We start from the raw sequence: 27842 nt of genomic DNA, 5'->3' as shown, positions 1-27842 counted from the left end.
AAAATGGCAAGTTTTATGTGCATTTTGCTACAATACAAAAGCAGCCAGCCCAGCCAGCGTGGTTCAGTGGTTGAGCATTGACCTCTGAACCAGGTCACGGTTTGATTCCTGAGCAGGCTCAATCCCCAGTGTGGGGCCTGCAGGAGGCAGCCAATCAATGATTCTCATCATTGATGTTTCTCTTTCCCCCACCTTCCTCTCAGAAATCAATAAAAATATATTTTAAAAAACAAAAACACGGCGAACTCCGCGCCCGCCTTGGTCGACAAAATGGACATGTCTCTGGACAACATCATTAAGCTGAACCGGAGCCAGCGGCCGCGGGTGGCAAAGTGAGCTGGGTCGCAGGCCCATCCGGAACCGGAACCGGGCGAACTGGCGGAGGCAGGAACCAGCCGGCGCCCTACAACCGACCGAAAACAACTTCCGGACAAGTGGCAACAGGACCTTTTCGACAGCGGCTTTGGCGGTGGTGCCGGCGCGGAGACGGTGGGAAACTGCGGGTGTCCAACCTGGATTTCGGAGTGTCCGACGCTGACACCCAGGAACTCTTTGATGGATTTGGGACTGTGAAGAAGGCCGGCGGACGCCCTGAAAGCTATGAAACAGTACAACGGCCCTTTGGATGGCCGCCCATGAACGTCCAGCTCGTCACATCCCAGCACGCAGCGCAGTGTCAACACAGCGGGCAACTAGAAACCGAGGATCTGGAAGTTTCGGAGAGGAGCCCGGGGAGGCAGCTGGGGCACTGGCCGGAGCTGAAAGCAGCAGATCTCCGCAGAGGAGTCGGACGTCCAGCTGGACGCTGACCACGCGAGGATGGACACGAGCTACAGCCCTGGCGGCTCGGTGCGCGGGGCTAGGCCTAGGCGTTGTCTGGGTCTCGCCCGGGGCGGGCCAGCGGGGCCCTGTGGCCAATGATGGAGTTGTTTCTGCTGTTTTGAAATAGGATTTAAAACTCAAATAAAGATTTTTCTTTTCCTTTTTTTTTCTGAAACAGACCTGTTTTGTACGCAGTTATTTTTGGGATAAATTTTACTGGTTGCTGTTGTGGAGGTGGCGTTTTCACCTTTGCCATAATAAACAGAAACGTGTGTAGAAAAACACACACATATACAACAATGTACTACATAAATATGGTGTGTTAACATACTGCACAATATTTCTTAAATTACTCTGCTGTGGTAAGAGTATTTACTTTCACATCAGATTATTCTGTGATGTCTTTTAAACTTTTTGGAAAAATACATCATTTGTAAAGAAACCTTGATTTGGGTTCAATATAATATTAGTTTTTAAAACTATGAATGTTGTCTTTCATATATATATATATATATATATATATATATATATATATATATTTTTTTTTTTTTTTAACCTTGTCACACAACACGCTGCCCACTTCACCCAAAAGGTGTTTTTCCTTTGCCCTTTCTTGACGGCTCAGTGGTCTTTCTTATATTTTTATGAGAAAGTGGGAGAAAATTACTTTGGAAGAAAATGGGCTTCTGTTTAAATGTTGAAATTTATATATGTTGTGAGTTTAAGGAGTCTATAATTACCTGTAAGTTTTACAGAACCACCTGCTTTCAGTGATTGTAAATAAACTCTCAAAACATCCTTGAAAGGCTCCATACAGAATGTGTCAATTGACAGGAAAATTTAATAAATTAGTAATTAAATACATTTTACAATGTGGTCTCTTTAAGGACAATTTCAGCAGTTAACTTGAAAGAGAAAAAAAATGTGTACATAGGTAACATCACTTGCAATGAAATAAAGCTCAGTTTGTGCTCACACACACACAAAAAAGAACACACACACACAAAAAAATAACATGTATATGATAAGCTCTTAGAGGACCCTCTAAGAAAATCACCAAAAATATATATAATGAAAAAAGTCATTAAAAAGACTAAAATGCTACACTAGAAAATACTCTAGTATTTTGGCTGAAAAAAAAAGAAAAAAGAAAAAAGAAAACAAAACACCAGGAGGCATAAAAGACAAAAAAGACACATAACAGAAAACACAGTGAAATGGCTGAGGACAGCCCAAGCATATCAGTAACATAAATGCGAATTGGCTCCCAGCCCCGCTGAGAGGGTGCCTTCCTGGAAGAGGGAGCAGGTGTGCAAAGGTCCTGGGGTTTGGGATGACCTGGGTGCTACTAACCAAGAGAAGCAGAGCCTCCCATCCCCTCCTGGCCTCCACTCTAGCTTGTTGGGTAGGGCTTGGCTGACACCAGTGGCTCTGTGGGGAGCTGGGCTGGCCTGGAGGAAAGAGGAAAGTCTCCAAGGAAGCTGAGAATCTCCTCAGCCATTCCCACAATCCTGGGAGAAGAGCCAATGAAACTCCACCCCAAGGAGGGGTGTCCCTTCCTGTCCCCAAGGGAATACATCATTTGGGACCACACGATGTGTTCTTTAGGGTGTGACACGGGCTCCTGAGAGCACCCTACTGGCTGGAAATCCCTGTTTGCACAATGCCCTTAGCCAGAGACCTAAAATTAAAAAAATTATTTTGCCAATTAATTTCACTAATAAAAGGAGGGAAAGTTTATTAGCTGTGATGACCATGGTGTGATCCTGCTCCTTCCTGCTGCTTCTGTAAACCTTGGTGGCAGCAGCTCCAGAGGGAGCAGGGAAGGCTACCACCCAGAAGGGTTTTGGAGATCACAGTGAAGGTTCCTGGGCTGAGCCATTCAAGTGTGTGGGGGAGGGTTGGCTGTTCTGTTAATTAGTTTATCTCAAGCCTGGCACATTGGAGGCATCAAACCATTTTGGATGACTCTGTTTTTTATATTTTAAAATCTTGATTGTGATCTTTAGAATGACAAAATAATGGCCCCCAATGACATACCTTGAGACCATGTCAGACTCCTGATCTCTAGAACTGTGAAAGAATAAACATTGTTGTTTTAAGCCAATTTGTGGTCAGTGGCCACAGGAGAGCCACACACCCAGAACAATTGGTCACAGCTCTTTCCGAGGGGCCAGACTCCTGGGACCCAGGACCTGTCCCCACTGTCCCACCTCTCCAAGAGGCCAGACCAGCCTCAGCCAAGGGAGTCCAGCCTGCAAGCTGTGACTCACCTCTCTTCTCAGGGTTGCAAATAGGGGCTTCATTGAATGTCAAAGTCCTGGGCATCTGGGATGAGGGACAGTCAAAAAAATGTAGTCCAAAATATCGGAGGCTGGAAGGACTTTGCAGGCCAGGCCTATATGTGTCCAATAGGAGGGGGTAGCCCTTGTGGGATGTCAGATCCCATTCCAACTTCCTGGCCCCAGGGCTCTCAGCTCCCCTTAGCCTCCCACCCACTCTCCCACTCATCTCTAGGATCCATGTGGACTTGGCCCAAGGGCTGGGAGCAAGCTACCCTACTCCCTGGCCCAGCCCTGCCTCTTGGGCCCTAATAAGTGTCCCAGCCAGCATGCTTCATCCCAGGGCCCTGACTGAACGCCCCAATGCCCACATCACCCATGTCAACAGCCCAATTTGTGCAAAGGCTGAGTGTCCTTCCCAAGGGCACAGTCCAGGTATCACTCCCAGAGGGACTAGGGAGGTCTGGCCCATCCCCAGCCAGATCTGTCTGTATGCCTTTTCCTTGGCACCCAGCGAGTGGCTATGAATTCCAGAACCTCACACTGGCACTGCAGCTCTCACCGGGTCCCTGCCTAAACATCCTAAAACCCACATCTGCCAGAACCCAAAGACTCCTAGACCCACCAAGGTTGGGGCCAGGCCCCGCCCTGAAGCAGGCCTCAAGTCATTGCAAGACCACGGAGGAGCCAGGGTAGATGGAGGTTCTCCTGTGGGCGGGGTTCTTCCCCAGCAGGGAGGGAACAAATGACACAACATGGGTTCTAATCCAAACGCACTTCTCTTTATTCAAACCAGGGTCAAACTGGTCAGTGGGGATGCCCTGAAGCCACATGCGCGGGAAGTAGGCTGACAAGACCTCCTGGTCCTTGATGCAGTTGGACGCGGGGTGGTTGCCAGCCGAGCCAGGCGGGTGCAGCCCCCCACGGTGCACTTGCAGACACCGCCAGGCAGATCAATCGACAAAAGCAAGGAATAAACAAAAACGAAACACACTCAGTAGACTGCTTTTTTAAGCTCCAGAGTTTCTGGACCAACGAGTCCCAACCCTCAAAGCCAGGAGTACGGGGACCAAAAATGCCCCTCACTTCCACCAGTGCCGACAGAAACCCTGTTTTAAATTAAAAAATAAGCCAGTATACATTGTAGAAAATTTCTCTTAAAAATCTCACAATTTGTAAATGTATATTTTTTTCTTTAACATAAAAGTTTACAATCTACGGTAAAACAAAAGGCTCAGGAAAATAATTTCAAAAAAAAAAAAAAAAGAAAGAAAAAGAAACCTGAAGTTTTGAATTAAAGCTGAAGACTTTTTAAAACCCTGTTGTTGAACCAGTGACTTTTTTTTTATTGTGCTGATGGGTTAGAGAAAGAAATATATTTAAAAACTTCAGTTCAGACACCCACAGCCGCCTCCAAAAGCCTCACGTCTGCCCCTCCCCCCAAGGTTGAATCGCGATTTTTCTGCCAAGTTTGTGATTGTCACGAGTTCACAAGTTTCGAATCCTGGGTCTCAGCCATCTAGCCGCCTGCGTGGCACCAGCTAGCTAGCGTCGGTAGGGGTGGAATCCTTGAACATTGTGGTTCTGACCTCGTCCGAAGCCACTTCCACCAGCAGGGGGGCCCCCGGAGCCTGGCACTGAGGGGCCCCCATAGGAAGGGGGCTGCTGGCTGGGGTCTGAGAAACCCTGCCCAAAGCCGGCCAAGTCCTGTCCATAACCTGTGGGGAAAGAGTGCAATGAGTGGCCGGGGGAGCTGGTCCCACCAACAGGACCCAGGGTCCCGCTCCCACCTGACATCACTGGGCCCCCAGGAGCACGTGTCTCCAGAAAAGCCCACCCTCAAACCCTAGCAGGACCCTGTCTCCGCACAGAAATAAAAGAGTCTATGAGACCTCGTGGACCCATGGTCTGTCCTGTCTGATCCTGACCGACCCTCACTTGTCCCCAAAGACTTAGGGCAGGAGCCCTGGTGGCAGAGCTGAGGATCAGGAGAGACCCTTGGGCTTGGAGACACATATCAATCACCTGGCCCAGCTCGGCGGACCTTGGGTTCCTAGAAAGTCTGTTTTCGAGTACAATGCAGGGTGAGCTCAGGCATGACTTTCAGGATTTAAGGAAACATCTAATCTGCCCTAGCCTCCCTCCAGATGCGCCTCAGGCCCCAGACGGTCCTCCCTCCAGAGTTGACCCAACCTGGAGGCTTCCATACATGGGAGTGGGCAGGGACTACATGCGGACCATTAGGCTTCAATGACTCTAGTTGGATGCACCTGCAGAGCCCATCTGAGTGGGGCAGGTCCCTCTCTAAAAAGGACCCTGACCCTGCACTACTGGCCTTGGTGGGTATGAAGACACTTCTGGAATGAGGGGCAGCACTGTCCTCGCTCCCTGCCCACCCGGACCACACACTTTGGATGAAGGCCATCCCAGGGCCCCCGGATTCCCAATTGGGGGCACACTCGGAGGCAGAGCTCCTGGGCCGTGCCCCAGAGGGCAGTGTGGTTCCACCCCGCCCGGGACAGCAGAGGAGGCAACGTCCGGTGCCCGGGTGCAGGCAGGTGAGGACCGTGCATGAGGAGGCGCCACCTACCTAGGCCATATCACTGCTCAGCCTGACCATAAGAGTGTAAACAAAGTATGGGCCCGAAGCCCGCCGGGTCTTGAGAATAGGTACCCAGGCCTGGCGAGAGACGAGACCAGGGTGACTACCCCAGGGTGGTAGGGAGGGGACACACTCGAGATCATGTACACCCCCACCCAGGGCCGCTCACATGTCTGTCGCCAACACGTCCTGTTCCAGGCAGGGTCGAGAACCCATGTACTCAGTGACCACCGCCCTGCAAGGCCCCGAAGGGAACAAGAGTGTACAATGCAGGTGCTGGGGAGCATCTGGTCAGCTGGCGGGACTGCATTAGAGGGTAAGAGTGGACCGACTTGCAGATATTGTGGTCTTGGGTGACACACAGTTCACACCATAACATGGAAAACCAGGGGCTGAAACTCTCACAGGAGACCTGAAGGCCCTGGCCCCTCACGGCAGGCAGGGGACTGACCCCGGTGTGGGGAGAGACCCAAGGCCACACCCTGTCCTCACAGGAGTTCCCCCACTCAGCTGTCACCTTGCAGACCCAATTCAGAAGTACCTACTCCAAGACTAGCCCCTCAAGTGAAGCACAAAGCCAATGCCAAAGCCAGTACCTGCCGCAGACCAGAGCAAGACCACCCAGCTGACACTCTTGCCTGCGCTCTGCACTCGGATAACCGAGGCACCGAAGGGACAGGCCTGCAGGGGATGTCCTCAGCCAAACAGCAATTGCAGCCCTCGCACCATCCTCCTAGGGGCCCAGTTATAGCCTGTTTTCCAAACCCATAGGCCTGGGATCACCTGCTGTGCAATCCATGCTTTTCTACGATTAGTGCCCTGGCAAAAACCCAAGCAACCAAAATCCCACTTGACGCCTGCTTGATCCTAGGTCACGTGAACTCTCCAACAACTCCCACACCTCAGACCACCCGACCCAGAAAACACTGGTGGGAAATCCGCCTGTGAGGGAGGAAGTCAGGGGGAGGCATGGCCACTCACCATACTGACTGTAGGGGAAGTCTGGCTGTGCCGTTGGGGGCTTGCTCATATCCGGGGCAGCCTGAGAGGGAGGCGGCGGGAAGGCCAGAGGTGCTGCCCCAGGAGTGGCAGGTGGAGGGGGGACCCCTGGTGGCGCAAACTGATCTGGCGGTGGAGGTGGAGGCCCATAGCCAAAACCTGCAAACAGGACAGAAAAACAAACACCATGCTTGCCCACGGCCCAGACACCAGGAGCCTTCACAGGATTTCCATCTGAAACACCTGTGCGGCCAGGCCCTGAGGATGAAGGGTAAGAGACCAGCATGAAACCTGTGGGCAGTTGGGACAGCGGGAGCTGAAGCAGGCCCAGGAACTAGGTGCCTGTGGTAGGTGCTGGCTGGTAATTCACTGCTCAGGAATGCTCATTAGGACAGAAATCAACCGTCCAACACAGTCCAATCCATGTGCTTTGAGAAGACAAAAGACACACCCAATCATGTTTCCTCAGGCTGCAGATAATGTTTCTATCCACCTCTTATCTTGTTGAAGCAGACACATCTTTTCTCTGAAGAGCCACAAGGCAAAGTCATCCATCATGAGGCCCTGCTCCAGGCCACAGAACTGAATTGCCCAGTCCTCGGCCACTGGTCACTTATAGTCACTGAGCCTACCAATGTGGCTGGTCCCCACTGCCCCAAGAATGACACACCTGGACCCCAAGGACTTATTAGTAAAAAGACTGTAGGACCCTTTATGTTGGTGAAATGGTATGTGGCCATCTGAGTTATGTGAGGGGTTCCTCTTTACTATGGAACCCAGCTCCTAGAGAGGGGGAGAGAGAATTGATGTGAGAAACATCCATCAGTTTTCTTCTGTATGCAACCCAACCAGGGATCAAATCCCTAACCCAGGTATGTGCTCTAACCGGGAATCGAACCAGCTGCCTTTTGGTGCACAGGATGACAATCAACCAAGCCGCTCCAGCCAGGCTAGGCTGTGCCCTTTTGTTCTGAGGGTACTGAGGTCAGAGGAGAACCCTAACCTTCCCAGTGAGTTGGATGCTCGACACTCAGATCTTCAACCACAAAGTAAAGCACAGAGGAAAGTGAATCAAGACCCGAAGCCCCTCAATTATGAATCACAGAGATTAGGTCTAAAGGCCCATTCGAGGCATGACCATGAGGAAGAACAAGGTCTTCGTGCTGTTACAACTCGTGCGGCTGGCCCATAAGGAGGCCGAAGCCAAAAAATATGGAGTCCACAAGGCCAGCCCATCCTTTTCCTCCAGGCAGAGGAACCATGACAGGCTTCCGACTGCACCCCCAGTGCGAGCTCTAGGCAGTCTAAAAAGGTGTGCTGAAAAGACCACCCATGGCCCCAGGACTTACTGAATTGTGGGGGGGCGCCGTAGCCCTGTGGGAAGCCCTGTGGAGGAGGGAACCCTCCAGGAGGGGTAGACACAATGTAAGAGGTGAATGGCGGGGGTGGTGGGGGAGCTCCTCTTCCTGCAGGGGGCGGTCCGTAGCCACCTGGAACACAGGATACAGGGTGAGGGAGAGCATGGCACACACTACCCCCACCTGCCCAGACCCAGGCCTGCCAGGGGCCCACTGCACTTCAGATTTCGTCATCTCCCCGTTTCCCGAACAAAGACTTACCAATTGCCTGTCCTGCTGGCACCCACATTCCTAAACCAGAAAACAAAGATGGGGATTGGTGCTGTTAGGCCAATGTCACCGACTGCATGCCAAGCACCGCCCTGCCCTCCTACTCTCATAGCACGATTGCCATCATTGGTGGAACTCTCCTGGAGCCCCTCTCGACATGCCCTGTGATCCCAAGAACACCAGGTATTGCTGTCCATGTCCTCTTCCACAGGGGAGGATTCAGAGAAAAGCCACTGGGTCAATGGCCCTGGCTCTTAAACAGAACCGTCAAAAGGGATGGAGGGAACGCCCACAGATCAGAGACTCAGGTGCATGTGTGGCATCTCAGGCCTTACTACCGGCCAAGCATGGGTCCTTCACCTGCTGGTGGATGAGTGTCTGGAATTAGTTTACTGGACGTGTTTCATTTCGCAATAAATGCAGGTTTTAAAAACGACAGCCCTGGAGAGAGCAGGAATAAAGCCTTGAACTGTGTGGATAGCTCTGCAAAATCAGGGTGTTGGATGCCCTGGGTACAGACAGGCCCACTTGGCCTCCATCTGCTCCTCTCTGGACTCGGCTGCTTATTTGGGTTTCCATCAAGGATGGAGGTTCCCAGATCCCATCCCAGGGCCCCCCTCTCCAACCATCCTGCCAGGCTGTCCTTAACCGCTCTCTGGACCCCACACAGAGGACCCAACAGCCCAGCTGATGTCAGCCTAAAACCTGCGGAACAGAAAAGACCCAAAGAACCAAAGAAGCAGGACTCTCCTTCTAGCCAGGCGAAAACCTCACTTGCTCACCATCAGAGTCTCAAAACCCACCAGGTTATCCTGACCTGTCTGTGGAAGAACCTAAGTAAACCACCCCAGACCGCAAGGGCAAGGATGCTCACTGCAGCCCTGCTGGCTCAAACCCCAAACATGGACTTGGCCAGGGCCCAAACATACCACCGAGGACCACACCACTCTTGAGAGGGACCTGGTGATAAGGCGGAACCCAGGGCCCAGTTGAGTAGGGAGCCCCACCTCTGCGCTAAGTCTGGAGAAGTGGGTGCAGTAGCTTGTCCTGGGAAGAATCTTACCTTGTGGGCCATATCCTTGCTGCCACGTAGGTGGGGGCTGGCCTGCCCAGCCATTGGCGGCACTGGGCATGACGCGGCTCCCCCACTGGCTGGCCCCTGGCTGTCCAGGCACTTGACTTTTACTGTCGCGAGGCTCAGCCCGTTTAACCTCCACCTAGACAAACCGAGGTCTGGTTCAGGGGGACGCACGGGTCCCAGGCCCCTTCCCTTCAGACACACCCTCAGGTAACTTATGACTACACTTAGCATCTTATTATAACTTAAAACTAAATACTTAACTATATACCTTATTTAGGCCAGTAGCTTTTTCTTTAAAAAGGTTTTTTTTTTCTGTTTTAATTATTATATTTAAAAAATGTTTCTCAGGTACAACAGATGTGACTGTGACATGCTAAGCCCTATGTGCTGCAGAGCAGGGACCCTTGAGCATTTTATGTACGACAAGGGTCTCTCAGTCAAGGTAAAAGAGCAGTGTCCTCTTTCAACAGCCTCATAAACCCGGGACAGAGACCAGGGCCATTCCAATAATCACAGCCCTGGGAGCACTGAGTGGCAGGAGCCCGCCCCTGGCCGCATCACGGTGGTGGGGGATCTCTTCGGAGCCCACCCACCCTGCCTGCACCTTCAGCTCATACCTGAGAAACACAGTTGGTTTACTTAGGTTTTTAATTTAAAATGTCTAAAGGAAGATAAAGACTTACCTTCCCCAGGCTAACGCTTAAAAAATCTCAATTAACTCAAAATAATGTCAGAGGGAATGGATATGATAAAGAGCCTTACATTACATCTAACAAAAAGTAAACAAACATGCAATAAAATGGACATTTGGATCAGTAAGCAATCTTCATACTGTGTTGGGTCAGCAGCCCAGGACTCTTCCTCTTTGGACATGTCAGGAGCCACAGCCAGGGGAGAGGTCAGCATCGCAGGAAGTGGTGATTACCCCACTTACGCTGCTCATTGGCAAAAAGATGCCCCACTTCCAGAGTTGTCTCAGCATTTGAGAATCCTGGATTTTTTTCTTTTTGGATAAACTTTAATAAGCGGGACAACAGATCCACATGGAGTCATCCTTGGGGCCTTAGTCTGGTGAGCTAAATAACCATTAGGTATCAGAATTCTGTCAGTGCTCCCTTAAAACAGAGACACAAAAGACCCCTCCTCCCTTCCTGATGCCTCAAGGCCACTCCTCTGATGGGAATGAAGTTCCCTTAGCTAAAGGCAACTGGGCAGCAGAACCAAGGGAGAGTCAAAGATCTGAAGCTAAAGGGTCTTCACACACTCTCCTTAAGGAAATTTGGCTCCTGCTTACAAAGAAAAGCAGCCCCTGTAATTAAAAAAGGTCCTTTACTCTCTTCCTATGGGAGCGCAAAAGTCACCCTATTCTGGTTTTAATTAAAGTGGGACGGGAGCCTGTTAGTCGGAAATCCCCACTGAAGAACTGGTGGGGATTAGTGAAGGTGCTGCGACAGAAGCCAGACTCCCGCCGGCAAGAGAAACCCTCTTAGTGTCAGCTCTGAGCAGTCCAGACTCAGATACCCTGCATCCCACAGCAGGTGGCTGGCAGCCTGGAGCAGGGACAGATAGTGCACTTAGCAGACCTTTCTGCTCCTGAAGCAGCACCTCATTTCTTCCAAGTTTTAAACGTCACAGGACCTTCAACTATTGAATGTGGACTTCTCTGATCTTGTGTTCTTAACTGGTGTGTATCCTTGAAGTCCTCATGATGGTTTTAAACTAAAAGCTTCATTGAGTTTCGGAGTGAGGTATGTGTCTCCCACTTAGTTGGGTTCAAATGGGATTAAGCCTGCAGGGAAACCTGGGCCCCTGGCAAGTATGAACGGCTGCCCTGTTGAACATCAGGGAGCAGGCTACCTGGGCAGACCCCAGTGCCATGCTTCCTCCAGTATCTCAATCAGAAGGGCTGGGCATGCTGAACCGAATGAGGAGAAACTGGGAACACACACCAACGGGACTGCCGCCGGGGTGCGCTGAGCAGGCTTTATAAGGACCCAAACGGGGATCCTACCAAAACGTGGGCCCCAGACTTTGCTAACTATAAGGAACCCCACACGACAGAATTTCTGCCAGTTACTCATTTTACTGTTAAGTTCTCCAAAAGCTCGAAGGGCCCAGGCAAATGAGTAGTTATGGGCCACTTTCTGACAGTACCTCCATGGTGGCAACACAGTATGAAGATGAAACAACCAGAGGTCACTTGACTGCATGGAGTTAAGTACTATCGAGAGCATGTGGTTGGTACCGGAGTTTCACAGTAAGTGACCCAATTAAAACAACCAATCCTTCAGGATGTTTACATTTCTTTCAGTTTTACACGAAACCTGTTCTCAAAGGTTGGCTGCCCATCGCGGGGTGGATGAACAATTGGAATACAGTTCAGACATCTGAAGGAGTGGTCACTGGAACCAAGCCTGAGGCAACCCGCAATGTCACTGGAGGCCCACCGCCCACCACCCAAGTCTCCAGAGGCCCAGGTCCCACCCCACAGTCGAGGGTCCCGGCACCTCTCACCCGGACCTCTTCTATGAAGGAATTTTTGTTTCCAGTGACATCCCTCAGTTGCCTGAGACTTGGTTTGGTCTTAAGGTAAAATAAAACTACAACTACACACTTTTTTGCCCATGATGTCGTGAAAATGCATGTTGACAGCCTGGTCCACTGATTGTTCGTCCTCGAAAGTAATAAATCCAAAACCTAGCCAACGACGAAGAGTGAATCAAGGTAGCAGGGTGTTGTGACACAAAACAGGATGATGAACAGTATTAGGGACGGGCCGAAGGATCAACCCAGGGCTTCAGCGAAGCAAGTGAGGGAGGGGGCTGCAGGCCTATCCAGCAAGTGAGTGAGGCAGGGGGACCCGCCGGACGCCTGGGCGCAGCTTGAGCTAGGGTTCCAATTGGACACTTTGGAACAGCCAGGGCACCCCTTAGGGAGTAGCAGCCTGAACAGCCCAATAGCGAGGGCCATGAAACATGGCAGGGTATGCCCTGTTGGTGCTAGAACATTCTGTGGAAGACAAGTACAAGGCAGGGAGCAGCTGAGCACTCCGCCTCAGTCGCAGGTGTCCTGTGGATGCACTGTTGCTTCGCTGAAACCCAGGGTTCTCCCCCTCGGCTTGCAATGTGCTTTGCAGCTAGTGCTGACAGCAGCCATATATTGTCCTAGGCGTTAACAGTACGGTCTATACCACAGTTAGTGCCTCGCTAGGCTTATCCAACACCGTTGGGTAAGCCCAAGGAGTCCTGTCAAGGTCACATACGTATGTATACAGGTATCTATCTGCACACATCTATGTAATAAAATACACAAAGATACAGGCCACAGCGGGTTCCAGCAGGTCAACTCTGCTGTCAGCAGCAAGAGCAAGAGGCACCATGTCATCAAAGAAAAATTTAAACAGAAAATAATTTAGCATTTTCCAAATGCAAGGAAGTGGCAGTATAAACGAAGTTTGGTTGGTCTGGGTGAGCGCGACCACCCGGCTAACGTGGCGTGTCTGGTCCTCAGTCTATTGCCCTTGCTCCCGGGGCCCATCAGCTTTGAGCACAAAAGGACACATGGCAGACAGCTGCCAGGAGATCCCAAAGAACAAAAGATGGGTGAGGGGAAGTGCCAAAGCCAAGAAGGGGCTGAAGATGGGCGTGGGGAAGGGGCACAGGGACAGTGTTCTGTGGCAGAGGCGTGGAGCTAGGGGCAGGCCTGTGCTGGAGACCACCTGGGAAGATCACAGGCAAAATGGTGGTGGAAGGATGGAAACAGAGAGAAGGCAGCTCAGAAAGTCAGGTGACAGACTAGCAGGGAGGGACAGCTGGGATGCAGGAGCCTTTGGTCTAGTTCTCTCTGCACATGCATGCACACAGAATCTACATGTGGCGTGAGAGAAGAAACGGAACCATGACAGCAAAATTGGAGAGGAGACAAAGCTGGTGGGAGGGTGGGGAGCAGGAGAAAGGGAAGAGGAGCAAAGATAGAAGCAGGACTGAGTGGGCCAGAGGTCAGGGGTTGCCATCTGGCAGATACACGCAGAACCCCCGAGACAGGGACCCTGTCTTAAACCAACAGGAGAGGGCGGGGGGATGACTTTGTGGGAGCTTCTGGAGAGTAAGGTAGGAAAGAGCTGTTTCTGGGACACCTGCTGACCAGCTGCTTCTCTGGGTGGTGCTCCTACCCTCTGCTTGCCTAGCGCTCGCGGAAGCTCACGGGGACTCGCAGAGACCTACAAAGCCAGGTGGCTGAGGACGGTGTGCACCACAGGGGAACGCAGGCCCAAGCCCAAAGTTCTCTCCCCACCAGCCTGTCCTGCTTGCACCCCCCGCCCTGGGCCCAGGGTGAGGACCGCAGGTGGCCTGGGAGGGGGTGAGTGACCTGGGGAATCTAAAAGCAGCCTCGGGATCCCCACGTCCTGAGGCTTCACAAGATCAGAGGCAATGGTGAAACACAGCACGGGTGATAAACGCATATTACAAGGTAACATTTTCTCAGAGTGCAGGAGTATCTGAAACCACAGGGCTCGCGAGGTCCATTAGGGCACAAGAGGCGGTGACTCGTGGGTAAGGAGCCTGGGGCGGGACGTCTAGGGACGCGTCTGTGTCAAGAGGCGACATCACCACTGAGGAAGCGGCACAGAAACACACTGAAACTTCGTTTACACCCCACTGGAGCAAAGCCCGCTCCCTCCTCTGACTGCAGGATGGCCTGTACCTGTGTGATATAATTTAGCACCTGGAGAAGAGAAATCTAAAGAGAGATCGTTAATCACAAAAATTCACAGAGAGAAAGGAAAACAACTTACTTAATATTATTACTATATTTACTATGAAACACTTAATATGTCACTAAGCATGTACGTCTATGTTAAAATTAAGACTATGACTTAACAGCTTAATCAACATGAAGGGAGGAGACATTACTTAATCATGGAGTAAGAGGATGGAAGTTCAAATGGCAAACTATTCTCCAGCATGGCGGGCGCATGCTGCGGACGGCAGCCCAGCGCTCTAGGGGTCTCCGCAGGGCAGGGGCTGTAGGGCCTGGACCGGCAGATCAGCTCCTGGCCAGGGCCCAAAGCAGCTGATGAAACAAAACAAATGGGCAGGGACAAAGAGCAGCAGCCACACAAAAAACAAAAACAAAAAAAGTAAAACCACCAAACCCAAAAGGGCATGGATGTCAGGTGCCGGCTGGCCCAGGCCAGACGTGCAAGGGTGGGCTGCCCTGGAGGGGATGTGCCCTTCCTCCCGCCAGCCCCATTGACTGAGGAGAAAAATAAGAAAAACAGGAAAAAAGCATGAGGTGAATAAGGGAAACTCCACATTCAAGCTGAGCTGTAGCAGATCTGGCCTGACAACATGAAATGAGACTTCTGACTACACTGGCATGAGCTGAAGGCAGGAGACAAACTACACTGGCATGAACTGAAGGCAAGAGACAGTCTTAACTAAAGAAGGTCACAATGGAAAAGGACACAAGTCTTTCAGTGCACATTAAAGAACAGAAACCATGTTCAAATTCATGTCAAATTGTAAAAACTTTAAAAGAATGAGCCAAAAAAAAAAAAAAAAAGACAGTAATGTCTGACCTTGGGGAGCACAGACAAGCTGGGGGCTGCACAGGAAGAGCCTACGTTTTAATCATTTGTCTCCAAACCACCCTTTACTGAGGCAATGCTTGCTACAACCACCACCTAATTGTGAGATAGTTTGCCATCTGAGGGGGAAGGTCAAGGACAAACTCCATCTCTTTTACCTCGAGGCCTCTGCTTTTCTGCGTCGTAGATCATGACCACTTCTGTGACCTGGAAGAGAAAATGGCTGTTTGAGGACCTGGATGCCACGGTGCCTATGAGCACCTCTGGCTAGAACAGAAGTCCCAAGCCAAATGCCTGCTGGGAAGTCTCCAGTCTTGGGAGTCTTGAGGCAAAAGGCTGCCTTCCAGAGGATGATGTCCAAGACTCATGAGGCCAGAGGCCCAGGCCACCACTCCATAGGGGAGTTGACAGCCAGGAGACTCATAGGGCATCCTCCCCATTCAAAACGCTAGGATGGAATGACCCAGAGCACTGGTGCTCCAGGACCTCCCTTGGTCAGTGGCCTGGTTGTCCTGCTGATCCAGCCCTCATTGCCCTCCCCCCACCTCCACTCCACTCCACAAGTGTGTCCCTCATCATGTGCTCTGGCATTCCTAAACCCTGGCCACTCAGCCCTCGCACACTCAACACCTGACAAACACAATACAGCGGCAGGCGGGGCCACACCACTGACAGGGCATTTGAGCAACAGGGGCCTGTGCAATGGCCCCATGCACACTTGCACCCTAGCCCAGTTTTTTTCCTCTGCTGGCCCCATTAGAACTAAGTTCCCTATATGACCCTGATTAACTCTAACCCCCATGAGATTCTAAAGGATTTTAACCTCTTCCAGAAAACAGGATCATCCCTGGGGGAAGGTCTGTATCACAGAGGAAACAATGAGCAGGACACAGAGCCAAACATATCCTGTGAAGCCTGACAGCCTGGAGGACAGTGAGAACTGCCAGAGGAAGCAATAGGGTTGGGCCACGGTCCCCCATATAGTGAGGTCCACGCTGCTGGTAGAAGAACCTGGGAATGGTCTCCACTCTGGAACTCCTCCACCAGGCCAGGCCTGCCCTTGGCTGCAGCTATCAGGGGTGGGCACCATGTTTCGGATCCTGGGCAGGAGGAGCTAACTGGAGGTCCCAGGTGAACCTGATCTGGAACACACCTTCCTGCCACTGAGGGACAGAAGGCTGGCTTCTCCCCAACACTCCCTAGTGCAGAGGTTCTCAACTTGTGGTCCCGACCATCGGAAAACACATATAGCACATCAGATATTTTACATTACGATTCATAACAGTAGCAAAATTACAGTTATGAAGTAGCAACGAAATAATTTTATGGTTGGGGTCACCACATGAGGAACTGTTTTAAAGGGTCGCGGCATTAGGAAGGTTGAGAACCACTGCGCCTTACAACCAACTGGAAAGCCTCCTGGATGCCGGCCTGGCCAGTTTACATCTGCCTGGAAAAGACGTGACTACTCTCCTGGATGGTAAATGGCCATGAAGGGAAAGGATGGGCTCTGGTTGCTCTGTTCTGGGGGCGTGCGGGGCAAGAGGACAGAGCCACCATACCCACTCCAACTAGGCCAAGTTGAGCAGCTGCTGCCTGGGTGCTACTGGTGCGGGAACAACTCACCACTCCAAATTTCTTGAAGTATTCCCTGAGCTCTGTCTCACCACAATTGTGAGGAATTCCACCAACAAATATCTTATTTGATTTACTGTTATCGTTCCTGGGTCCTTTCTGCTGTGTCAAGAAAGAAAAGTTGGTTAGACCATGTGGGGAGCCCTCAGCACGAACCCCAGGGTTGTAAGTAAGTGTCTGCATGGGTTTGAGAGCCGCTAAAGCCACCGAATACTCTGAAAGTTCCAGGGAGTCCAAAGAGAACCAAGAACAGCATTTTCCCAGAGACCCAAGGAGACCAAGTCCAGCACTGTGGTAAATGCATTTTAAAGTAGACTGTAGTACTCTGTTCAAATATTCTGAACTACAACAGTTACCGAACTTAAAGGTCTACACTGTGAAACAAAGGATTTCAGGACAGTAAGGAAGCTACCTGGGGCCTCCATAATTAATTTCAGATGGTGATTTTCAATCTGTTGACCAAAACTTCAGCTCCTGCCCTGAAATGCTGCCCCTCCCAACCCCCTCCACGCCTAACACCCCCAAGGAGCTTATGGGTTAAGTCGTCCCAACTGCTCTTGATTAGCAATTTTGGGGATGAGTGAGGGTTCCCCAGGTATTATGGCCTGTGCCTATTCTGTCTTAATAAAGTTGCCAAGAGACTAAAGCAAATACAATCTGAACCCTGATTGAAGTTCAGTCTGAACAGCTGTGAAGGTCATTTGTGAGACAGTCATAGAAATATGAGCTGGCAGAGTGGACATGGGTGACACCTTAGGCATCTTAGTTGTGGGAATGGGGATTCTGTGGGAGGCTGGACTTCTAGGAGATTCATGCTCCAGAATTTAGGAGTGGTTTATGCAGACAGAGATGAATATTAATATAGATAACTGGAAAATTATAAAAACTGATTAATCTAGTTTTCTGTAACTTGAAAACTTTTCTAATAGAAATTTGGAAAAATAAAAATGGTTTCAAGGGTCTGAGGCCCCTACCAGCAGCAGCTGGGATCCTGCTAGAAATGCAGATCTCAAGCCTCCACTTAGATCAGACACGTGTGTGTGGAGCCTGGGTGCAGCTTCTCAGCAGCCTCCAGCCCAGTTCTGTTCAGTGGGGCTTTCTATGGGGACGGAAGCGTTCTGAGTGACAGTCTTCTCTGAGAACTGCTGGGTGGTGGAAGGGAAGATGTGGGCGGTGAGCGACAAAAGACAGGTCTGTTCCAGCTGACCCAGCACCAGGGGGCCACACACAGCTCAGAAAATCTCCAGGAGTCATTACACTGGCTGTTCAAGCGACCAGTCACCAGCTTTGTGTCTGGAGGGGAGCGGCTGCAGAGCTGGGAGGTGAAAATCTCAGAGTTAAGGATGACCAGGCCACCAAGTAAGAGAGGAGTGAGGGAGTGGGAAAAGAAATTTCTCTCGGCCCTTTTGGGCAGGCTGAGAGTACTTGGGGCAGATAAAAGCAGACGGCTCCAATGATAAACAGGTGTGAGCTGTCATTTTTTTTTAAGGTAGACTAATAAAAATTATCTTCTTGGCTACAAGATTAAAAAAATTTAAAGTGTTGAATAAATCTGAGCAATTCTGAGCTGGTCAAGTGTCAAAGATGACCTTCAGTCACTCCTAATCTTAATGAGCAAAAATTCCGATCAAAGACACGTTTGTCTAACCATGATGCTGTACATCTGAAACTAATATGGAATAATAATGAATGCAAACTGTAATTGGAAACAAAGAAACAAAAATAAAAAGAACAACAACAAAGGCACATGTGTCCTTTAAACTGGCTGTTGAACATGCAAGGTTGCCCACCCAGCCCCTTACCCAGCCTTCTTTTGGCCGCGTCCTCTCTGGCTGCATTCCCCGAGGTGTACATGGCTTTGGGTCAATCTGTAGGAAGTTTCAAATGAGCCAGTTGTAAATATGAGGATCTTTTCTCTAGAAAAGAAGGTGTCAACAACAGCAGCCAATAGCACAGCACACTAGCACTTGCAATCAATTCACACCATGTCCATATCCATACCCTACTCCAACCTCCAGTCTGAATACAAAGCCTTAATCTTTTTTTTAAAATATATTTTTATTGATTATAGAGAGGGGGAGAGAGAGATAGAAACATCAATGATGAAAGAGAATTATTGATCGGCTGCCTCCTGATGCCCCACACTGGGGATCGAGACCACAACCTGGGCAGGTGCCCTTGACTGGAATCGAATCTGGGACCCTTTAGTCCACAGGCCGACACCCTATCCACTGAGCCAAACCGGCTAGGCCCAGAGCCCTAGTCCTATTATTTTTTTTTATTTTAAAATACTTTAAAAATATATTTTTATTATTTCAGAGAGGAAGGGAGAGGGAGAGAGAAACATCAATGATGAGAGAAAATCATTGATCGGCTGCCTCCCGCACACCCCCCACTGGGGATTGAGCCCACAACCCGGGCATGTGCCCTTGACTGGAATCGAACCTTGGACCCTTCAGTCCGCAGTCTGGCGCTCTATCCGTTGAGCCAAACCGGCTAGGGTGAGCCTTAGTCCTTTTAGATCAACCCCACAGGAAAGAGCCTTTAACATAAACATCCACAAAAGCTCAGGTAACCCAGTGAGCTGCAGGATAAGTGACAGAGAAAGGGGCGAGGATCTCAGCTGCAGCAGGACTTACATTTCGACCATCCAGTGTGTGTGGTCTGCTGGCCAGCACTGTGCCCACACAGTTCGGGTCCTTAAACTTGACAAACCCGAAGCCTCGAGACTGGTTGGTTGTCTTATCTTTCATGATCACACAGTCCACAACTTCTCCATACTGGGAGAAGTAGCTGCGAAGAGTCTCTGCTCAGAGATCAGGACAGAAACAGACACACACACCAGAGCGTTAAGCACAGCATGACAGCTGGCATGCAGATATACACACGCACACACACGTGCAAGTGCTGCTCTTTTGATTCACCAGCCTAACCTGGAAAGTAACTAGCCACTTTTTTCCAAATCTCATTTTTATTTTATTATTTTTAAAATCTTTATTGTTGAAAGTATTACACATGTTCCCTTTTCCCCCCATTGACCCCTTCTAGCCCGCCCCCTACAACTAGCAACTTTTAAAATACATATATATATTTATTGATTTCAGAGAGGGAGGGGGAGAGAGAAACATCAATGATGACAGAGAATCATTGATAAGCTGACTCCTGCACACCCCCATAGGTTGAACCTGCAACCAGGATATGTGCCCTGCCCAGGAATCACACTGTGACCTCACGGTTCATAAGTCAATGCTCAACCACTGAGCCACACAGGCTGGGCCAACTACCCACTTTTAAACTGACTCATCAACTAGTTTGGGGGCAGAGGAGGAGGATAAAGGATAGAAAACACATGAGGAAGAATGGGGACTCCACATGGTGGAGTACATCATGTCTTCTTATAAACTAGAAATGCTGCAACTGAGCATGGTTTTGGCAAAGGCATTCAGTAAAGTGAAGTTTAAGAGAATGCAGAACAACTTCGAAGGCCACTTGACAACCAGCTTCTTCTTGCTACATCTGAACTCAGTGACCACTGGGCAAAGACCTAGCCACCGCACTCTGCACGCTAACAGTCCTCCTACCTCCAGAACCTACCTCGGCCTTGAGCTAGGAAGCTGCAGTTTAATTTCTCCCTCAATTCTGCTGTGAAACATCAGGACGATATTAACCTTTTCAAAGCCAATATTGCATTCCCTCTGCCCCCTGCTAATGCCCAATCTAATGCCCTTTTACCCCAGAAATCAAAACAATAAATCAATGAAGAATTAAAGAAACCTGAGGTAGTAGTTAGAGACGAATTCACAACGCAACTTGAAGACCAAGGTCAGCCTGCCTGCAACGCCTGGCATTCAGCCATGGCACCTACCTTGGGTGGTGCTCCAGTCAAGACCGCCCACGAAGAGCTTCCTGCAATTCAACAAGAAAACATTTAGGGTCAAATGGTTCTTGCCTTTAAAGATGCTGCCCATCTGACCCATCCCAAGACAGTAATCCACACCACAGAAGGAGTTCACACAAACATGCTGAGTTGTCACGGTCATGGCCACGGTCAACAGCCACAGCCATCACCTGGCCTCACTGATTACAGATATGAAAAATGATTCTAAGACTTGCCAACACGGCAGGGTGAGTGTTATAATGTAGTAAAGACAATATGTCCAGAATTGTACATGCACATGGACCACAACCACAGCAAGTCCCTCCTCTAACACTCTTGAAATAATTTATTTGCAATCAAGATCTGAGATCACAGAGGACAAACCAGAATGACAGCAAGGGTAGGGCAAAGCCTCAGACACCCACCATGTGATCATGAGCCAGGACCCACAAATCATTAGAAAGATCCCCAGAGCTCCAGACCCAGCACTGGAGCCCTAGCCCGCATTCCCCCACTCCAGGGTGGCCTGGGTTGTACTTTCAAACAGTCACACTAGAACTTTCAGGAGGAAGCCCACACTGTCTCTGCAGCCTTATGTCTGCACAGCCCTCAGCAGGTTCAGAAACCAGAGCCCCCCTACTACCCTCAGGGAGGGCTCCACACCGCTAGGACTCAACAAGGGAGGGCTGTGGTAGTGCCTGCCTTTTCCACCTCTCACACAGCCCTCCTACTGGCTGGACCTGGAGTGAACCAAGGTGCTGCAGCTGTTCCAGCTTTCACAAGGGACTGTGCTCACCTTCCGCACTCTCAGTATCCCTCTGTATCATTCTAGCCTCCCAAAGTCCTGGAGACAGGTATGACAGAGGAGGCAGGGAGAGAGGGCTCCAGCAGCAGTGGTGGCAGCTCTCCATCATTCTTGTTTCACCCAGGAAAAGGGGACACTACCACTTTCATCCTCAGAGCTGGACCTAAATACTAACTGGCGGGTCTTCAGATGCTGGCAGGTGGCCCAGGCTCAGTTCCTGCCTGAAACACAGGACCCTGCAAGGCTGATAACACTACTGCCTCCTGAGCAACTAAGAGAACCATCAGACAGGGAGCTTTGCCCTCCACCTAATAGAACCTTCAAGGTAACAGGCACACCTGTCACCTCTGCTCCATCTGGTGACTCAAGTCTCAGTGTGCCAGCCACTGGCAAAATGCCTGTGACAGCAGGACTATCAGGGGCTTCTTCCAATCTGCCTTTCCTCTAAGGAAGGACAATTTATATTTAGTGTGTGGAAAACAATTTCCCACAACCAGACAGGTGCCCACTACCATCCTCAAAATGCCAACAAACAGGCCACCACTGGTCCCTAGTTGGGGAAGGCTGGAAGGGAACTCAGGATGCATCTGGCCGTAGCTATATTTCCAGCACCTTAGAAAGGGAGCTTGGTAAAAACAGGTTTCAGAGAACATGCTGACCAAGCAGTAGCGAGGCTCACATTTAGACCTCATTAACTTAAAACCATGTCGCAGGCCACCTGCCTTCCAATTGGGGGGCGGGGGGAGTGCCTCCATCTGTGCCCCACTCCCCAAGGGCTGTCCAGGCGCTGCCCAAAGCAAGCTGTGACTCAGGCCCAGCCTCACTCAGCATGCCCAACCCCTTGAGGCCTGGAACCAGTAGTGGCATAGGGCCTCGAATGACAAGGGCCAGAGGTTGGCTAGCACTGCGAAGTAACTGCCTGTTTGCCCAGTCCTTTGGAACAAGAACAACCAAAGGTTTGCTGTGGAAAAGCAGCTTCATGCAGGAAAGAGATCTCAAGAATTAAAAAAAAAAAAAAATTAAAACAAAACCCAATTCACTTAGAGAACACCAGCTTCTATTTACCATTGCATCCACCAAAACAGTAAAGTAATAAACTGTTGCCCATCCAAGAACCCCAACCTCCACCGCCCACCTGTAAGGAGGAACCCGCCAGACCAGTCCAGGTTCCAGCCTTCACTTAAATTTCAAAATTAGGCATTAAGGGGGAAAAACTAGAAATGCCATCACCCACACAACTGACAGAACTTGCATCTGCTCTGTGGATGGATAATAACATGACATCAATACTGTGCTTTCCAATTTTATCACTGTGCTGTGTGCATTTAAGAGAATATCTCTGTTCTTAAAAATGAAACACATGGACAGGTCTACACAAAGGGGCATCACGGTACCACTTCCTTTTGAATACTTCATGAAAGATGAACAGAGGAACCAATGGGGCAGAATGTTAGCCCCTGGAGAGTCTGGCTGGAAAAAGAATATTGGGAACTTTTGTTACTAATCTGTAACCATTCCGTAAATCTGAAGTTATAAGATTACAAATTAGGAAATTCTCATTATTGAGTAAATGCCAGGCTTTAGAAACAACCATCCCGTCACGTCAAGTAGGGTATCTGAGACACTCAGCAAGAGGTGCCTCTTATATGACCATCAGCTTATGCAGAGGGAAGAACACGCCAAGCCTCCATGTGGGGCAGCGCTGTGCTGCACACTTTGAGTGTTTCCACTTCCTTTCCTCCTGCTCTGAGGGCACACTCTCGTGGTCTGCACACGGAAGCTTCAGAAGGTCCTGGGAGGCCAGCTGACTGTGGTGACAGGGACCTTTCCAGAGCCCCAGCACAAAGCCCCAACCTCTGAGCCCCAGTTTTTGTAATCAATAAAATAAAAAGGGCCCTGGGTGCCCACCTCACAGGGCAAGTGAGAAACAGGTGCCCCAGCACCCCAGAGACTAAGTTCCCCCCAGGATGAGCCCAGACACAGCTCCCCCCTGCCCAGGCAGCATGACCATCCCTCGTCAACACTGAAATGAAGCCCTGGCACCAGTGGGAACCCTGTTCAACCCACCGGCGGTCCAAGGGCAGCCCACACAAACTCATTTGGCACCATGTGAATCTCAGGAGTAGATGGGCATGCACACATGGGACTCTGCAGATTAAGGGATGAGCCAACCATGCCGGCTCCCCTTCTCCAGCCCTTCCCTGCTCTGAAGAGTATTATTACTCAGCTGAAACTGGATGTCAGGGCCCCATAGACTACCTGCACTCCCCAAACCCAAGTGCAAACTTCCTGGCTCTATCAGGCCCTCCCAGGAGAACAAAAGTCTGGTTCCCAAGGGGGAAACAGACACCACCACCAGCTGGGGGATCTGAGAGGTTGTCTATGATCAGCACATTCGCTCAGAGGGCCTATACCTCAAGAGGGGGCTGGTGACTTCCTCCTGGAAGGGGCTCTGCACAAGTGACTGAGGACCAGGCTCCGGTTGATATTCCCCTTGAATGTTTTTGGATGACTACCCTGCTCTTGCTCTGTGGACTTCAGGGCAACTTTGTAGTTTTTACACCAGGAAGTCAGTCTTCTGGCTCCCCCTGGCTGGGACCGACCACTGTGGGCTCTGCCCTGGAAGCATATTGGTAGGCTTCGGAAAGTTCCATCCCGCTTAGTAAGAAAGCCACCCACAGGCAGCAGGGGGCAGAGGCAGAGGGCCTGGACTAGTCAGTTGTTGGGCAAATGGCCACTTCTTCTTAGAGAGCATCCAACCCAGAGCCTATGTTTGCACCTTTCTGGTCTCTAGTGGGGACACATTAGGACTCCTTAAGTCTGTCCTAGTTTCCTTGCAGGAGGCAGGCAGCCCTGGCCCACAGGCCTCACTCCAAAGCCCACCCTATGCCAGCCCCTGCCCTCTACACTCAGGCTTCCTTCCTGCCAGCAGGGAAGAGCACCCCCTCCCAGATGACTATGGGGGCTGTGTGACACAAGAAAACCCCAGGACTAACTGTGCCGGACAGTAGGAGGAGCCCCTCCACTGCCCTATTCCATACAGGACCAATGTCCTCCCCAAATCATGACCTCTCTGAAGCAAACCAAACAATGACTCTCCCACATCATTGGGCCATCAGCACAAACAGGCATTTACAAGTATAATCCACAGCTCCCGGTCCCCACCCTCCCAGGCCTCAACTCAGGGGTATCCTGCTTCCAGAGTCTCTCCAACAAAATATTCCAGAAAGACCAGGAAGGACTCAAGCACTCCGCCTTGGGACCACTCCACATGCCATCACTCAGCCAGTGCCAGGCTGCAGGCCGCTGATGTCACCCATTTGCAACCTCTCTGGGTAAGCAACCATGGACTCCCCCACATCCCCAGTCTTTCCTTGAAGTGACCCCAATGCAGCGTCCTTCCTTTCCTTGCAACTCTGCCCTCAATGACATGTAGGTGTCCCTGTCTTACCAGTCCCCAGTTATGCAAATAGGACCACGTGTGCCAGATAAAATCTTCCTCACTTTTCTCTAGTTCCTGACAGTTTGGCTACCCCAGAGGTGGATGGAACAAAGTGCCTCTGAATGCCTCTATCTGTAAAGGGAGAGGGCCCTCCCCAGCACCCAGGAACATCAAGATGGCAGGCACCCTCAGATGTCCACCCACAGACCCCAACGGATAATCTGGATCAAAGGACCTTTCTTTAAGTTGACTTTCCAAGCTTGTGGCAGGGGAAGGAGGACCTCAGCCCTGTCTGCTCAGCAGGATCCCCAGCAATATGAATGCCTGTCACTACAAAGAATTCCTCAGAAGGGAAGACATCTGGCCATCTACACATCAGCTACAGAGGGCCATACGTGACTACAGGTGACATCCACTGTTCCTGTCAAACTTCTAACCTCAAGACCTAGCCTTTGCTCTGCTCTAGCTGACGGTGACAAGCAGGACTCTAAAAACATTAAGTAAAGACAGTGGTCTCACCCAACTTCCATTCTTCCATCAGATTTCATGCTGACTTCTGAGCCAGCTCAGGTAGTAAAGAACTAGAGCAGCTCTTCCTTCAAAGACAAATTCAGTACAGACCAGGAAGGAACGGTGCCCCAGGCATCCACACATTTCCTGAGGCCTCCACAGTGTACCCACACATGTGGGTCTGTCAAGGAAAGGGGAGTGGCCCCTCCCACCTGTCAAGTACTCCCTAGGGAGCTACTGGAGTGGTGACCAGACACCAAAGCAAAGGAGGTCGGAGGTGAGGGTAGCTGTTACCAGATATCATTCAGACCTGCCATATCCTGATAATGTCTGCCCTCACTTGGATCTGAGCACAACCTCCCACATGGTAACCACTCCAAAGTCGAAACCATGGTCCCCTCACAGGAAATTGCAAGAGGGCCCATTGCCAAGAAGCCTGGTTAGCCCAGTTACATAGCAAGGAGGTCAAAATGGACCTGGGATGCCACATCCAACGAAAACAAGATTCCTATATAAAACAGAAACGTGTTAGTACTTTTTGGCAATAGATTTTTACTTGCAAAGCAATAAAACGTTTCTGGGACACCTGTGATTTACAACTTTAAAACTCAGGCTGTCGGGTAGATTCATCAGAGTGGGAGGCAAACATGGCCAAGCAGGCCCTAGTCTAAATCCTGGTTCTGTAGCCATCCCAAGCTACCCGAAGGTCTGGAGAGTCCAGACCCGGGCTGGGACCGAAGAGTTGGGACAAGTTGTAGGGGTGAAATGCCTGGCATCCCTGTCTCCTCATGGGCATACTTGAGGGACAGCCCTCATGATCTCCAGGCTCCTCCCTTCCCTAACCTTCATCTCTGCTCTCCAGGTGAGAAAGAAAGGCAGCCCAGGCTTGAAGACCCCTGTACTCTGGGAAGACATGTGCATGTGGGTGTGGATGTGGATATGGTAAGCCTGCTAACTCTCTCCCCGCCTCCTAGTTTCCTGTTAGAAGTGCTGCAACTTTTCGTTTACAGAACACAGTCTTCTAGTGCCTGACAGGGTTCAAACACACACACACAGACACAGACAGCTGTGAGCTAAGTGCTTCCCTCCAGGGTCCACTAAATGGCATGAGGTTTTGGGGAGTGGGGAACCCACAAAATGCATTTTGCATCCAAGGTGTTCCCAGTGGCTGGAGCCAGATGAGGGCCTGGTGATGCCAGTCTCCCACCAGCAAACAATGACTGACTCACCAAATCAATCACTTTGTAAACACCGCATCTATTCAAAACTCAGGGCACCAAGAAATATACACAAGGCCAGGGAAAAGCAGCACACACTATTTTGCCATCTTCTTCAAAGAAACTAACTGTAAAATTATGCTGGTGCAGTGGGAGCTGGTATCTGCATAGAAAACTGGAGCAATCCCCTCCACTAGGGCAGAACCGCATTTTCTAGCTCCTTTGGGATGGCTTCTCGGATCTCATCTTGTGCAGCATTAGGCAAGGTTATAATTAAGGGGAAACTTAGCTGTAATAAACCTGCTCTGATAGCAGCGCCAAAAGGAAGACCTCAGAATCAAGGCTTTCTGCCCACCCGCCCGAGCTTTCCTTTTCCTTTTTTAAAAATACACCTCTGGAGAGTTTCGGTGGGGGGCTGAGCGAAAAGGGGTTCCATCTACATAAAAACAAGTTACAGACGCGATGGCTGCACTGACCGGTCCCCGTGACCTTGGCCCGAGGGTCCTCTGCGTGTGACCCTTCCTTGTTCTTAGCATTTGGGGGAGACAGAGTGGAAAGGGTGCGATGCCGCCCAGAGTCTCTGATGGGAGAAGTTGGGCGGCTGCAGAACTGGAACCCTCAGTCGGGCCCGCCACGTGCGCTGACCCACCAAGTTTGTGCGCGGACTGGGGGCGCCGCGAAACCCTCCCGGTCCTCGTTCCGGTACTCCGGGACAAACACCGGCACGGGGGCGCCCGGGGCACCCAGGACCGTACAGATTCCCATTTGGAGTCTCCTAGCGGGAAATCCAGGCTCGGAGGTAGACGGGGAACCTCAGACCCTCCAGGTTCACGCTCGGGGTACCCCATGGTAAACTCGGGCACGGCGGTAGCAGGCCCCGCCGGTGCCCCCTAGGCTCCCATTCGGGAGTCCCCCAGCGGGAAAATCGGGCGCGGCGGCGGCGGCGGCGGGCACCGCTCTCCCCCCCCGGCCCTCTAGTCTCCCGTTCGGGGTCCTCCCGGGCCAAGAAACAGCGGGGACCCTCAGAACCCCCGGGTTCCCACTCGGGGTCCCCCTCCCCCGGCTAGGAAGCGGCAGGATCCCGGGCTGCGGCCCCGCAGCGTGACCTTGACGGGCCAGGCGGCGTCTGGGAGGGGGCCGGCCGACGCTGCTGAGCGGCCCGGCGAGTCCTCACCCGATCTCGTCGGCGCCCGAGTTGTTCATGGCGGCGGCGGCGGCGGCGCTCGGCATCCCGGACCCCCTGGCTCGCTCCCGCCTCCGGAAGGTCACTGGCCCCGGCGCCCTCCCCACAGCAGCGGCCCGGATCTGCGCAACGGCGGCGGCCGCGCTGCCTCCTCCCCTCAGCGCCAACC

General features: G+C 51.1%; 1 protein-coding gene and 1 pseudogene across 11 annotated transcripts; one reads left to right on the top strand and one right to left on the bottom strand.

Annotated features, from left to right (window-relative positions):
• Nucleotides 1-219: 219 nt before the first annotated feature.
• On the top strand, nucleotides 220-1104 carry LOC102434654 (annotated as a pseudogene).
• Nucleotides 1105-3864: 2760 nt separating this feature from the next.
• Nucleotides 3865-27842, bottom strand: DAZAP1 (DAZ associated protein 1). 11 transcript variants are annotated; one of them, XM_023743311.1, is made up of 14 exons: nucleotides 27665-27842; nucleotides 20505-20545; nucleotides 19279-19445; nucleotides 18442-18507; nucleotides 16631-16741; nucleotides 15163-15211; nucleotides 12029-12111; nucleotides 9397-9550; nucleotides 8325-8354; nucleotides 8055-8195; nucleotides 6688-6864; nucleotides 5876-6010; nucleotides 5695-5784; nucleotides 4647-4822 (listed from the first exon to the last, which is right to left on the bottom strand). In XM_023743311.1, exons 1-13 carry the CDS (start codon nucleotides 27718-27720, stop codon nucleotides 5705-5707), a joined length of 1290 nt encoding a protein of 429 aa, XP_023599079.1. In that variant the 5' UTR covers nucleotides 27721-27842; the 3' UTR covers nucleotides 4647-4822; nucleotides 5695-5704. The 11 variants fall into 11 exon arrangements, with proteins under 11 accessions (XP_023599078.1, XP_023599077.1, XP_014322691.1 ...); XM_014467209.2 differs by having other exon boundaries at nucleotides 5876-5941; nucleotides 27665-27841; XM_023743310.1 differs by lacking the exon at nucleotides 5695-5784 and having other exon boundaries at nucleotides 3865-4822; nucleotides 16631-16738; nucleotides 27665-27841.

Source organism: Myotis lucifugus, unplaced genomic scaffold (genome assembly GCF_000147115.1).
Source record: "Myotis lucifugus unplaced genomic scaffold, Myoluc2.0 scaffold_383, whole genome shotgun sequence".
Classification (NCBI taxonomy): domain Eukaryota; kingdom Metazoa; phylum Chordata; class Mammalia; order Chiroptera; family Vespertilionidae; genus Myotis; species Myotis lucifugus.
The sequence above is the reverse complement of the archived record's forward strand: the minus strand, read 5'-3'. Positions and strand labels throughout refer to the sequence as shown.

What these genes read in the sequence shown, in the direction of transcription:
- DAZAP1 (XM_023743309.1), bottom strand. Translation starts at nt 27,720, where the DNA reads ATGCCGAGCGCCGCCGCCGCCGCCGCCATGAACAACTCGGGCGCCGAC. An exon ending in TCGGGCGCCGACGAGATCGG is followed by an intron (nt 20,546 to 27,664) that starts GTGAGGACTCGC and finishes GTTGAATTGCAG; the next exon opens with GAAGCTCTTCGTGGGCGGTC. An exon ending in CTTCCCCTACAGTCAGTATG is followed by an intron (nt 6,011 to 6,687) that starts GTGAGTGGCCAT and finishes CCTCTAATGCAG; the next exon opens with TCCCGCCAGCTGACCAGATG.